Source organism: Clavelina lepadiformis, chromosome 2 (assembly GCF_947623445.1).
Source record: "Clavelina lepadiformis chromosome 2, kaClaLepa1.1, whole genome shotgun sequence".
NCBI classification, from domain to species: Eukaryota; Metazoa; Chordata; class Ascidiacea; order Aplousobranchia; family Clavelinidae; genus Clavelina; species Clavelina lepadiformis.
The window spans coordinates 14,792,051-14,805,652 of record NC_135241.1 but is presented as its reverse complement, the minus strand read 5'-3'; the positions used below and the strand labels follow the sequence as shown (position 1 = coordinate 14,805,652).

Here is a 13,602-nt window from a genome sequence, read left to right as displayed (position 1 = left end):
TAACGTTACCTGCGTTAGCTATATTTTGGTATTTATTAAAGTTACGCTGGCTAGCCTACATTAGTTGCATTAGTTGCATTTTGGTGTTTAAAAGTTAGGCTACATTAGCTACCTTTTGGTATTTAGTAGCTATCTTAGTTACCTTTTGGTATTTAGTAGCTACACTAGTTACATTTGCTACATTTTATTTTTAGCAGCTATGTTAGCTACATTACGATGTATTTAGAATGGTTCATCTTATAATATACGGTTTTTAAAAAGCAGCAAACACTTGAACTGAAAAGCCAGAAAACTGTTTGTGTAAGCTAAGTTTGATCTACGCAGAAAATATAGTAAATTCCTAAAACACGTATACACAGGGGAACTTTGCAGGTATAGATCTGCACTATGTTATGGTGTCACTTCCCACTTCACCTTTATGAAATCAAAAGCCCAAACTGTATACTGTATGCTGTCATTGTATTAAAACTCTCTTGTGGTCGAACGCTTTGTAGTAAATAAAACTGTTTTATATACTGTATATACAATTACAAAAATAATAACCAAACATTATTTTTCTATCTGCCGGCAAATGATCAAAGAATGATATGTTGTAACTAAGTTACAAGCTTAATGTATTCGTCTACTAGAGAATTGTACAGGTATAACAATGAACGTGAAATAAAACTACCATATTGTATAGTCTGACTGAAAACTGTAGTATAGCGTATAGTTATAGTATGTAGTTATAGTATATAGTATATAGTATACCGTATGACTATATAGCATATAGTTACAAACGAGTGCAATTATCTACAAATTCGACAAATAACTCCAGAACCTAAAGAGAACTTAATTAGCTAGATGAGCGTGGTCCAACTGCAGGCCCGCGGGCCAAAGTTGGCCCGCGAGCACCGATTTTTTGGCCCGCGAACTGATAGTCAGCTTTGATAGTCGCTATTGTTGAGGAAAAACCTCGACCGCATATGTCACCTTGATCAGCATTTAAATTTTATCAGCTAAGTTTTGAACTATTCTAATTTCAGTTTTAATAAAAAAGAGAACTTTTTTCAGTTCTAATATCAATGTCACATTGTTCTTCAGTTCTAATTTAAAAACATTGGCCCGCAAGATAAAAAATTTTCTGATTATGGCCCGCGATGAAAAGAAGTTGGACCACGCTGAGCTAGATAATTACATCATTCATTTAATCTTTAATGCAATCATGCTATATACCGTATGCGAGCAATACAAATGTGAACTATACAATATTACAAAACATATAAGTATCGGTCATAAAAAGCAAAATATACCAAAGTATAGAGTATGAGCATTGGTTCTCAAATTGAGACCTGAAATCCCTAATGTCACTGAGGGGAAAAAGATTGTTGTTAGGCTATATTGCAATTTCAAATACTGAGTTCTTTTAACACGCAGGCAAATTAACAGTAAACACAATTAGCAGCATGTATTTAAATATTTGTTAGCGTATTTGAAAATAACATGAATACGTTTCGGAATTATGTGCAAACGTGGAAATATAAGCTTTAATAAAGACTCCTTTGGCTATAAGATATGCCTACCATCTTGTCAATTTGGGAGAATACAATTTGTGAACGCCAGTGTAATTTATTAACCAGTTCTTTTTACGTTTGTTGATCAACAAAAAACATGTAGGCTTATATGTTTTTAACTCGTTGCATCTAACGATGTGTAGGGAAAATGCGAAGGCGTCCATAGACCATTAATCAACCCGCTGACGAAAGTGAATATTATTTAAGTATGTATGAGTGCTGTTGTTTTTGAGAAAATTTTTATTATTGCAACCTGCTTTGGTGATATTGAAACATTACTGCGGGATCAAAATTTTTCAAAAGGTGTAAAGAGAAAGGAAATTTTCAAATTAAAATTTGCATTGCTATTGTCTGGTAAGCCAAAAAGAATTGTAAAGAATATGCTTACCTTTCAAGTACGTGTTACAGAAATATAAAAAAAGTATACAAAACTCCTGCTACAGCGTTGACGCAACAGGTCGGCAAAAATTTCAAGCCTACGTAGTTTTTCTTTGCTTTAAGCTTAAACTATAAGTGGATGATATCTTCTCGATTGTCCTCCTTCTCAGTGCGCGCCAAAGTTGTTTGTTTCTCACAGCATAAATTATGAAAATAAACACTCCTTGGAGACCGTTAATCACTCCATGAATTATCAGAAATATGACTTCACATGAGGGTATATTAACTAGAAATGCGAAAAACCAAGGTATACCAAGAACTGGTATAAGGGTAGCAATAGATCGTAAAGTAATTGCAGTGTGCCTGGAAAAGAACAGTCTTCAAGAATATCTTTTTCCTACTTTTGTTTACTTAGATGATGACTCTGTAGAAGTAAGGTCAGTTTGTGTTTCCTGTACACGCATGCTTTCTGATCTTACACTCATCGTTTGACTAAATGCTGTAATGCATAATGACGTTAGGCTACGCGTTTCTAACAGCGCTTGTCACTGAAATAAAAGTGGAAAAGTTTCCCAGCGAGTGCAAATTGCGCACAGACATCACGATTTGGAGCCAACTGTGAAAGGTGCCAACATACGAACAAATTTTTAGTAACGTGAAAACTGATAAACACGTAGCATTTCCTGCTGCTGCTGTTTTTGCGCATGCCACCCAATGACAAACAGTAAAACGTTGGGCTGAAGTTTTATTTGTAACGCGAAAAAACACTATTGATTAAGAATTATTATTAGTAATATCGACAACTCACAATTTATAACAATCAACAAACCAATCATCACATAACTTTTGTAACAATTGTTTGTAGTATTAGTTGATTTCCAGTGGTTAAGGCGAATGTATTTCTATGGCATCATGCATCGTGTAACAAATTTAACAATACTTCACGAAATGTTTAGTTTTGTTTGAACACTTTAACTTCTCACGCCTTGTTTTACCTTTTCAATGCTTATATTCTGCAATTTATGGTTTTGTGTGTTTGTTTATTACATGAGCTCTATTTGTTTACGTGATTTGAGGCTTGCTTTTGTTCTGCACCTTTGTGTTGTTATGATTTGTATATTTTGCTGTGATTATTAACTTATATATATAGTATAGTGCTTGCTGTTATATGAGAATTTATCATTGTTGTCTATAATTAATCTATTTCTATCTATCTATAATTAATCATTTGTCACCCGTACCGCAGTGGTACTGTCGGCTTCCCCTGCTGATCACTAAATTCTGGCCGTTGTTCTTGCTCAAACGTTTAGGAATGTTTGAGTCAATTTGGTTGTAAACTTGTGAGTGCTGGTGAAGTGACAGGCTAAATTCCTGCGCTCTTCTCTGTTAGATGTCCTAATCTGGCTGTTGTATTTCATTTTTGAAAATTCAGAATTCCGTATGTTGCTCCCCCCTCTCCCCAGTGTTTGAGCATAGTGACTTCGTACATTCTCTAACGGATTTGTAATTTTGTGTAATCATTAATCAACTAAAGCGGCAAATTCGTATATATGTTTTTCAATATAGGCTACCAACACTGACATAGTGACTTTAGTGTGACGGTTCGCCGTGAAAGAGATTAACACATTTATAGCAAATCATATCACATGTTTTCATATCACGCAACACTTGATGCACGAGTCAGTATGTCCATCATGCTCGACTCTTTTTCTTGTGTAATTGACTGGACCATAAGTCATGTTATAGCAAAGCTTGTATGATTCGCCTCATATCCGCCCCTAACATATCACGCCTTTAAAACTTTGAATCATTCTTACGTCTGTGCTTACGTCTTACGACAGGCCCTTGCGTCTTCGCTATATCTACGCAGTGAAACAGTGAATCATTTCCAAAGAAGCAACAAAAAATTCGCAATTGCAATTAGATATACCCACACTTGCTTCACCCTCAGCTATAGATGTTGCAGTCTACGAAATATACGGTCCAACAATGTATAAAATCAAATTCTTTTTCTGTTTTTGTAGAAAACTAAACCGGAACTGTTTCGATGACTTGGGTACGTTAAAAATTTCTTAACTTTTGTTTTCAACGTATTTAGTACAGTATAATTTTTGCTCTTAACTTTTTTGCAAGTTTTTAAAACACTGTACGTTCAATTAGCAGGTTGTTTTCTTATGCGTCTTTATGATTAACATACTTTTATGTACATCAGTTTTCTCAGCAACCTTTTCTCAATCGTGATACACTTATAAACTCAGAACATTAGGGCATACCCTTCAAGTAAAAACATACTACAAAGTATAGAGAATGAAAAACAACATTACCAATTAGTTTAAAAAGATAGTTGTGTTTGTTTTAATTATAATATGCAAAACCACTGTAGGTTTGGCTCATTGTTTGCAACTCGAAATTATTGTTTGTTATATTTTGAGCGAAAATTGTTCGCACCACCTATAGCCTACATGTGTACATAGTGATTGTACACTATAGATTTGGAACGTGCCAAATAGAAAAATATTCTAATGTGATGAACTAATATGATCAAAGAGCCCATAAGAACAAGGACACTATATGCTTCAACTATTCACTTTGTCAGAGAATAAGATAAATCACCCTAATACTACTAATAAATGACTACTATAGTATAATAAATAACAACTAGTTATTATAATAAATAATTCTGGCAACCATTTCATTGTCGTTACGATCGATCATCAGAAACGTTTGCGTTTGTTTCAACGTTTTTGCTGTTAGTTTTTTACTTTTTGCAAAGTAAACATTTGGCACATCTATTTATGTAATTATACACTGCATGTTACTGTGTTCCCTGCGATAAAGCAATCGCAAGGAAACACCTTTACATGTATTTATAAAATCGTATGTTCGATCTATATTCTATACATTCTATTGCGACACACCTACCACACGCCTCGCAATACACTGCTTTTTATTTAGTTGCTTATCGCTAAAATTTATGTTTTAAATAAATAAATGAATACGTAACCAAGGGAGCTTCATGCTTATCTATCTTATATAAAGACACAAAATAGTTTTTAAAATTTAATGATAAAATTTTCAAAAAGTCTCCACGATGACAAAATAATCGTATGCAGACACAAAACATATAAAAATAGTTTTGCTATGAAGGACAACAAAAGTTAAGTTTCTAACCTTCGATACTATTCATTTCCAATAATTTCAATGAATTCAGTTACCCTTAGTAGATTTACGACTTAATGTGTCAAGTGATCGTTTTTGACTGGGAATTTCAAACCATTTTCGTCTAAGCACTCGCCGAAGTTGCTCGTTTCTCACAACATAAATTATGAAAATAAACACTCCTTGGAGACCGTTAATCACTCCATGAATTGTTATAAATATGACTTCGGTGGAGGGTATGTTAACTAGAAATGCGAAAAACCATGGTATGCCTAAAGCAGGTACAAGAGTAGCGATAGCTCGTAAGGTAACAGAAATATTATTTGCCAAAGCAAATCTCTTCAGCTTGTTGTTTTTCTGATTTCGTTTTCTTCCTTCCATAGACAAGTTCTTCGCTTTAGGCTTAGTGTTGCAAGTATGCTGAACTTTGTTAACTTGACTTTGCTGGTCGGAAGTGGAAGTAAGTTGAATCTGTCTCTGGCTTGGGCGCATGCTTTCTGATCTTACATTCATCGCATTAATTGACCGCGATATTATGATCAAGATTCCAAAGCTTGCAATAAAAATCAATAATAAAGGAACAATAACGGAGTAGATCATTCCGGACGAATTACTGAGCCAACATCTGAGATATTTGTGCGCTGATTCTTCTGTTGTGGATTCATTCTTGTATCGCATGTTAGTATATACTTCAGAATAATCGAGATATTTTTCCAGCGGGAAACCAACAGCAGCGCAAATAACAACATACAGAAGAGTCAGTCCCCAGGCCGATGTAATCAAGATTGGAAAAACTTTCTTTTTATTAAACTTCAGTGCATTCTTGCAAGTCTTCAAGTAGAGTAAAATTCCTTCATTTAGCATCCAGACGGCAGAGGATAAAGTGAACAGTTGTGAGAAGAACGCGCACACTTCGCATAATACTGCGGTGTTTGTAGCAGCTGAACCAATGACAAAAAAGAAGTGTAGCAAAAGAAGCGACAGCGACAAGTTTATTTGAATTATGGTCCTGTCGTTGTGCAATTTCTTTCGAAGCCAAATTAAAAAAGTTGCTGTTAAAGCCAGACTTATGATTGACACAATTTCCAAAACAAGGAGAATGGTCTCCACTAATGCAGGAACCTGAATAACGCGTACAGCCAGGAGAACTCCAAACGACGTTGTGTGATTGCATTTGCACATCACATTTGCCCCATTTGATTTTACTACAAAGCATCCTTCGTTAGACCAAGTGTAAGTTGATGTGGTATTCAAATACACACAGGAATGTTTTATTCCTCCGAGTACAACTCTTTGATTCGTGTTTCTTTCAATTTCGTTCACAGAAAAATCATTTTCTAAATCAAGTGAATGACTTACTGGAACACTTTCTTTTTGTAAATTTACAGATTGGTTTCCCGTCCGGTTTGCCGCAAACACAGAAAGCGACAAAATGTTTGAATTTTGCGGCAAAAATCGAAATGTTTTACCCAATTCAAGTTTGTCAACGTCAGAAATCTTGTACTCCGTTGTTGCTGGGTGTGCCACGGTCAAATTGTTCGTTTGCCATAAAACTGGTTGGAAAGCTGCTGCCACAATTACGTATGGTCTTTGGAGTTTATCTAAATCTTTCCTTTCCAAAAGAAAACTGTCCTTTGAAGATTTAAACAAGGAAATGTTTAAACTGTTGTTTGAATTATTGTTTAAATTTTTCCAATCTTTATAACCAGAAAATTTGTAAAGTTGAATGATGACTCCTTGACTGACGAAGTTGCTAATCCTCTTTTGGTTGTAATAGCTTTGCAGAAACATGCTCCTGGCAAATGATTTGCTCACATTATCTTCCCAATTTCTGATTGAAAATGTTCGCCCAAATAGTTTCTCCAGGTTGCACTTTTTGAGAAAGTTTTCTGCTTGATAAGTTGGCGGCGCCAACAATGCATTTAAACATTTGTCCAAATTTACCAGCTCTTGTTCTTGATTTTGGGATAATGTTTTTTTCACAAAAGTTGGTACAGTTGTGACTTCTGAAATTGCAAGAAATATGTATGTTTCTTTCAAATATAACAAACGTTTAAAAAGTTTTTCTTTACCAAGTTATATAAAAAACAATGCAATGATCTCTAGCCAATATTTTTTCCAAATTTGAAAGGTAATATTTCCAGACAATAAACAACCTAAATAATTTTAAAATTATAGGGACAAACTTATCGATTCTGCTTCATAAAGCACGCCTCCAGGCAAGCAGAAATTAACATCACGATTTACATCGCAAATAACACAGTTCCCAGATAATTTCCTTTTACGATAACAAGACGGTTTCCAAATTGTTCACGTTTACCCAAGTTCACCCAAGAACATGATTTTATGTAACGCTTTCTTTTTTCTCAAAAGTCATAAACTTTTGTTTTACGATCACACTTACCATTTTCGATGATGAGGATGTCAGTTACTTTGCTTATATTTGAAGGTATTTTTGTATTTTCAGCTTCTGTTACTAGTTGAGTTCGAGCAAGGTATGTTTGTTTCGTACCGCTTTCTTCCTTTGCAAACGGTTTTTCGCAAATGTAATACCATGTCGAAACGCTTTTCTTATCAAACCATTTTCCAAAGTGCCTGTGCTGCTGGCAAGCGAATATTTGCACAAAAACTTCTCCAACTCTCCCCGAACACATACCATTAGGTTGACGTGTGCAGTTGTCGTTTGCATCGATTGGTATATCTTGCCAGTTGGTAAAGTTAGTTTCTTCGACAGTGCTGTTGTCCAACCATTTCCACGTATTTCCAACCAAACGTAAACCAATGTAGTAAAACGCCCTGTTGTTTATTAGGCAATCGTCTAAAATTAATTCTCGAGTTTGATTTTCAATGTGTCTTTGAATGAGTTCGTTTTTTATTAACGCCAATGATGAATTCCATTGCCGGCAACCCTTCACAGCTTCTGGGTACTGAACTTTCTTGTGCGCAAAATAGCCATATTGCAGGTTACCCAAGGTACTGGTTCGGTTGGGAGCAATACCTGGTATAGAAATAAAACATTGTGGTAAGTAAAAATTTATCTGATCAGTGCTTAATGATTTATAAGTCCAAAAATATCTTTGCGTCTTACCTTTTGCAAGATTTCTACTTAAAACTGTAAACGTAATGAACAAAAGCAATCTCCCGTGTAGTTTTGTCTTCATATTTCCAGTTATTGTTTTCTACAAATTTCACTTCATGCAGTGCTCGAACTTTAATTGCTTATTCAGGTCTGATGAACTGATATTCTGATGGAAATTTACTGGTTAGCTCAATTTTTTTCTATCGTATTAGCAATGATTTCTCAACAAAACGACCACTAAGCGTTACTGAAATGTGAAACTGATGCCTTCTCACGCTATAACATAATCGTGCGCCATCGCATCTGACGTAATTAGGTCCAACAAAGCGTACCAAATGATACTTAATCAATCTCCCGTTGCTTTAAAGGCAGTCTTAGACGTATCTGCGGCGTGTGGCTATTTATATCTTTCATTTATAATTAGACGATCATACTTCCCAGACGATTGGATTTTACGCAATTCTGTTTTGAAACAGGGAAATTTCAGCTAACATTTCATTACTTTTCATATTGTTGCTCACAAACGCTGTAGCGCTATGAATAAATTACGAATTTACGACTATAAATAAATTATAAACGTTTATTATTGTTTTACCCTTTTGTGTGCGTAGAAAATTTCGGCATTTGATTCGAAAACCGCTAACATAATTTTTTCGAAAGCTTTTTTACTGAAAGATAACATAGTTTGTTGCATTTACGTGTGTGTATTGCACATGAAAGCATACATGGTCATAAGTTCATGGCATATGGCTTTCGTAATGATTTTGGTTGCTGTGTCAACCAATCTTTGCACAATCGTACACAGCTTTATTTGCACTCAGATGTGTGTATGCTGCATACTGTAAACTTGTTTATTTCGTTCAATGCCATGTATATGAGGTAGGGGTCAAGATCAACCATTATAGCAACCTTGACTCCTACTCCTACATGCATCATATGAAAACGTTTATCTATACTGTGAGTATATTCCTGATAGTATGGCAGAGTTAGTTTCAGGAGAAAATCTCTATCTCAAATTGAAATAAAACTTAAAAAGCTTAGTTGCGCTTTCACCAATTCATGAAGATAATATTTTGCAAAACAGAAAAAGCAAGTGATATCGCACAATAATACACATAGCACGGATATCCACAGTCGTGAATGGTGACGCATGAAATTTTAGTTTTTTGCTCATAGCGGCCGGAAGAGCTTTCTACGTATTCGTCTTGCGTCAACGAGGCCTATTCATATCCAATGTCTAACAAATCCGGGGCTTAAAGCGTGCTTAACGTCACTAGACTTACTGATCATAAAAGTTCGTGATGTTATATCGCAAGCTGCTACCAATATGTTTACAACCTTTCGATATAAGTCTAAAATCTTTGATTATTATATTTCAATAGCTAGAGAAGAACGCTACTGCTCGAAAACATATTGCTATAGCAAAGAGTTGAAATGTCAAATTTACGTTTCAAGATTCAATATATAAACAAATGAACGATAATTATTATTTGCGGCACTGGAATTGTTTGCGGTACAAGAAAAGAGAAAAACGGAAGAATGATATTACAAAATGGTTACAAAATTACAAGTTTAATAGATTTTGACCTAAAAAAAAACCTAAAGAAACAATTTGACCGTATTTTGACCTAACGTAACATTTTGACTTTATTTGACCTAATAACTTCTATACCACACGTCGTACAAAGCTGAAATTTGTTTTGTGCTTTTTTGATAACATTATGGGCAGGTTAAAAAATTGACCATATTGACTTTTGGTTGCCCTAGTAATCACTAATCAGTAGGCAAGTTTTTACAACTTTTTTACAGCTTCCTAAATAAGCTTACTCAAAATTTGTGTAGTGCGATGTTTTAAATGGGATTTGAATTATGAACGTTGTACAGTAATACCGTAGCAATTATTCTGTTAACAAATGATTATTCTTTATGTGATATAGCGATTGTGGGTGGATCAATTGCATGGTTATAGACCAAAAGAACCGAGAAATTAATCCGATGTATTATGTATGTACAATAATCCGAGCTTGGAACGCTCCATACCATGGGTCGGCAACCTTTTGCATGTCACGGGCCTTGTGCTGATCGAACGTCTTAAATTATTTCCTTAACATCATCCAGCTAATCTCCGTTTTGGCATTAAAAAGCCATTTACAAAGCACCAATAAACCAAATACAAAACAAATAAACAACATCATACCGACCAATTTACAATGCAAAATGTAAAAGCAAAACATGTGTTAGCACTTTAAGATACACAACATTAATGCGACATTTGATGCTGTTTGCTTTGTGCAAGTTTTTCAACGTCCGGTGACAAATCAGATGAATCAAGAAGCAAAACCTCTTGTAAATGGGCATCGGTAATGCTTGATCTTATCTCTCCATTCACATATCATTAAAATATCAGCACTCGGCATCAACCTTTCTACGATTTGGTAACATCCTAAGTTGCCTAAATTTGAAATTACGTTATATTTAGGCTGGTTATTGATTTAACGACACTGTGTATGGGACTTAACACATTTCCTAACTACTGGCATTGCACTTTTCCAATACTTAAAAACTAAAACTGCCAACATAACTAGCTACAGTGGCAGGGATGCGGAAGCAGTACTACTCTCGACCGCTTCCACCCCTATAGCGCTTACGGTAATTTTCATATTTTTTCCAAGCTGTCTTTTCAACAACTACTCACTTTGTAGTTTGTAATAGCCAGATTACTAGGGCAAGTTTTTGTTGCATTAAAATCGTGAGAAACTTGCATTTATTTGTAACAAAAGCTTCAGTGAAAAGTGGCATTTATGCAGAAACATTTTAAACCACAGTGGTTTATACAAGCGAACTATTTACATATACAGTAATGCTAAATATTTCCAAACATTATCTGAATCTTTTGCCAACAGTTTGCGTAGCATGCCAAAACTTCGTTCCACAGTGCATGAAGTCGCTTGGCAATTTAATAATTTGGCATACAGTGCTGGACTGATGTTTGGCCGGGTCATGCAATTGCTTTTAGGTCACTATTCAGTTCGAATTGGGGATTCAAATACAATTTTGCGCAATACTTGTTAAAAGTTGCACGTAAAAAAGGAATAAGGTGCAATACAAAATTCCTTAATGTAATTGACCGGGTTCCGCTATTATATCTGGCATCATTTACTTTATTAAATGCAGGGTATCTTGTGCAGAGACCGTGATTGCTCCAATTGTTATCTTTCTGCAAGAAACCTTTACAGGTCTTCTGTTTGCGTCTCTGGCCAGTTTGTTGGGTTTGATTTTCTTTATTCTGATTTGTCTGGAAAACTGAATTCGGGTATTACGTCCCGATTTGGCCGAATTAATTCGGCCTGTCGTGTATTTGGTGCACCTGTACTATAAAGGGCAAACGTTAAAAACAAAAATGTTTTACCCGTTTATGTACTGTCATCTGTGCCATTCCTATACTGAAAATAAACATTATTTGCTATTAATCATCTACATATAGACACGTATATTGCATCCAAAACGCGTTAGCTATCCTACCATACCATTAGACAAAGGTTCCTGATGGGGAGGCGCACTAGAGAAAATTATCGATTGACAACGTCTAGATTAGCAAAAATGCATTAAATATTGCAAAATTTTAAAACTTAAACACGTAAAAACTTCAGTAGTTACCCTCACAAAATTCTCACTACAACCATGAACATCCGCATAGTCATTGAACAAAGACCAATATCCAAGACTTGCGCCCTCGAACAAAAACAAACTTAGGATCACGTGAGTGGCAAACTGTCGGGCGTATGATGCCGGTGAAAACCACTGTGCAGTTTTTATATAAGATTTTCCACGTCCACATAAAACATTCTGAATAATTAAAAATAATCAGACAAACGCATTAAGTTATTACTTTGTGACACTAATAAACAATATTATTTATTCACATTAAGTTTTCCTAAATGAGCTCATTGGCTCTGAGTCGCGGGAGTCAGAGCACAGAGATGAAAGAGCCGCGGGTTGCCGACCTATGTTCTAGCTGAATAGTAATATCCATTATTGTTCATTATCCGTGCATTGTTCACTGTATTTGTATTGGCACTACTGGTTATGCGGCTCGCTGGTGTTTGTAGTTTTCCGCAAGTGTTTTTTTCATTGAACAACTTTGCCCACCCCTGGGCTATATAATGCTTTCGTGACCATAAATGAAGTTCTTCTTCAAAGCAAATTTTAGATTAGCAAAAGTTTTTTCGTAATTCCATTCGGCTACAAAATAATTTCTCTCTCTCTCTCTCAGAGCTCTCTTTTATCATAAATTAGCTCCAGCTCCAGAGCTCATTGATACCACTGCTCCGGCTCCATTACGTCAAAAACTGAGGTTTAAGGATGAATGCTCAATTTGGAATATCTATCTCAATGGGTCAGTCAGTAGTCAGTACCATCGGTTGCAGCTATGAATGTGTGGCTGCTCTGCTGTCAAATCCCCAGCAATTCCTTATTTTGTGAAGCAATTCCTTATTTTGTGAATTCAGCCAATAGTAGTAGGATAGTAGCATAGCATCTTATGAAATACATCGGAGCCGGAGCTATCTTTCTAACAACTAGCTCCAGCTCCATTTGAATTTCACTTAGAGCTCCGGCTCCAGATCCAGCTCCGTTGAAAATCCACGGCTCCGGGGCTCCAGGTTTTTACTGTGTTGATAGTCGTTCTTGCATAACTTTTACAGAATACAAAGCATATAGGGATGATACAGTATTGTCACGTAGCGTAAAATGATGTTGCACTTGGTTATTGAACAAGAACTGCAGTTATCTATATGTACAGTATACAGGCATAAATAAATTCGGGAGCCTATATGGCCCACAAATACGTAGGCCTAGTCTAAATTCGAGTGGCAACTTTTGTTACGTGAAATTTTGGATTCTTTAGTTAATGAGTGGGAAAAGTGCAACATTTAGAGTATTTAGACTGTACGCGACCTTTCGGCAAAGTTCTTTAAAACATTTCCTTGCCGAGTGCTGACAAATATTTGTTTTTGTCACTAGTTATAATCGATTTTCACCTGGATGACCAATTTATTCTGAAGTCAACGATTGTGTAACCATATATTGTTTCAGTATAGCTTCTGATAAACAGATTTATTGTAGCTATTATACTACTGTATATCAACAAACGAGCTTTGCAATATTTTTTCTATGCATAATTTTTAATTTGCGGCCTTTAACTGATTTCCAGTGGACTGAAATGCGGCCGCCTACAATTAACAATTTTTCTGCCTATATAGTTTAGCTCGAATATTGATTGGTTGAACAGATGTTGCTGGGTTTAGTTTTGTTAGGAATCGTTAGTATGACATGGCCCATTACCCATTACGGAACATGGGTACAACAACAGGAATTGGTTTGAATTCGTGACATAGCTACGTCAATCTTTACACTTAATTAAGAAATATTTCG

General features: G+C 35.5%; 1 protein-coding gene across 1 annotated transcript; it reads right to left on the bottom strand.

Annotated features, from left to right (window-relative positions):
• Positions 1 to 4,861: 4,861 nt before the first annotated feature.
• LOC143446565 (uncharacterized) lies at positions 4,862 to 8,512 on the bottom strand. The gene is made up of 3 exons (XM_076946257.1): positions 8,179 to 8,512; positions 7,495 to 8,088; positions 4,862 to 7,096 (listed from the first exon to the last, which is right to left on the bottom strand). Exons 1-3 carry the CDS (start codon positions 8,249 to 8,251, stop codon positions 5,139 to 5,141), a joined length of 2,625 nt encoding a protein of 874 aa, XP_076802372.1. The 5' UTR covers positions 8,252 to 8,512; the 3' UTR covers positions 4,862 to 5,138.
• Between the last annotated feature and the right edge of the window lie 5,090 nt (positions 8,513 to 13,602).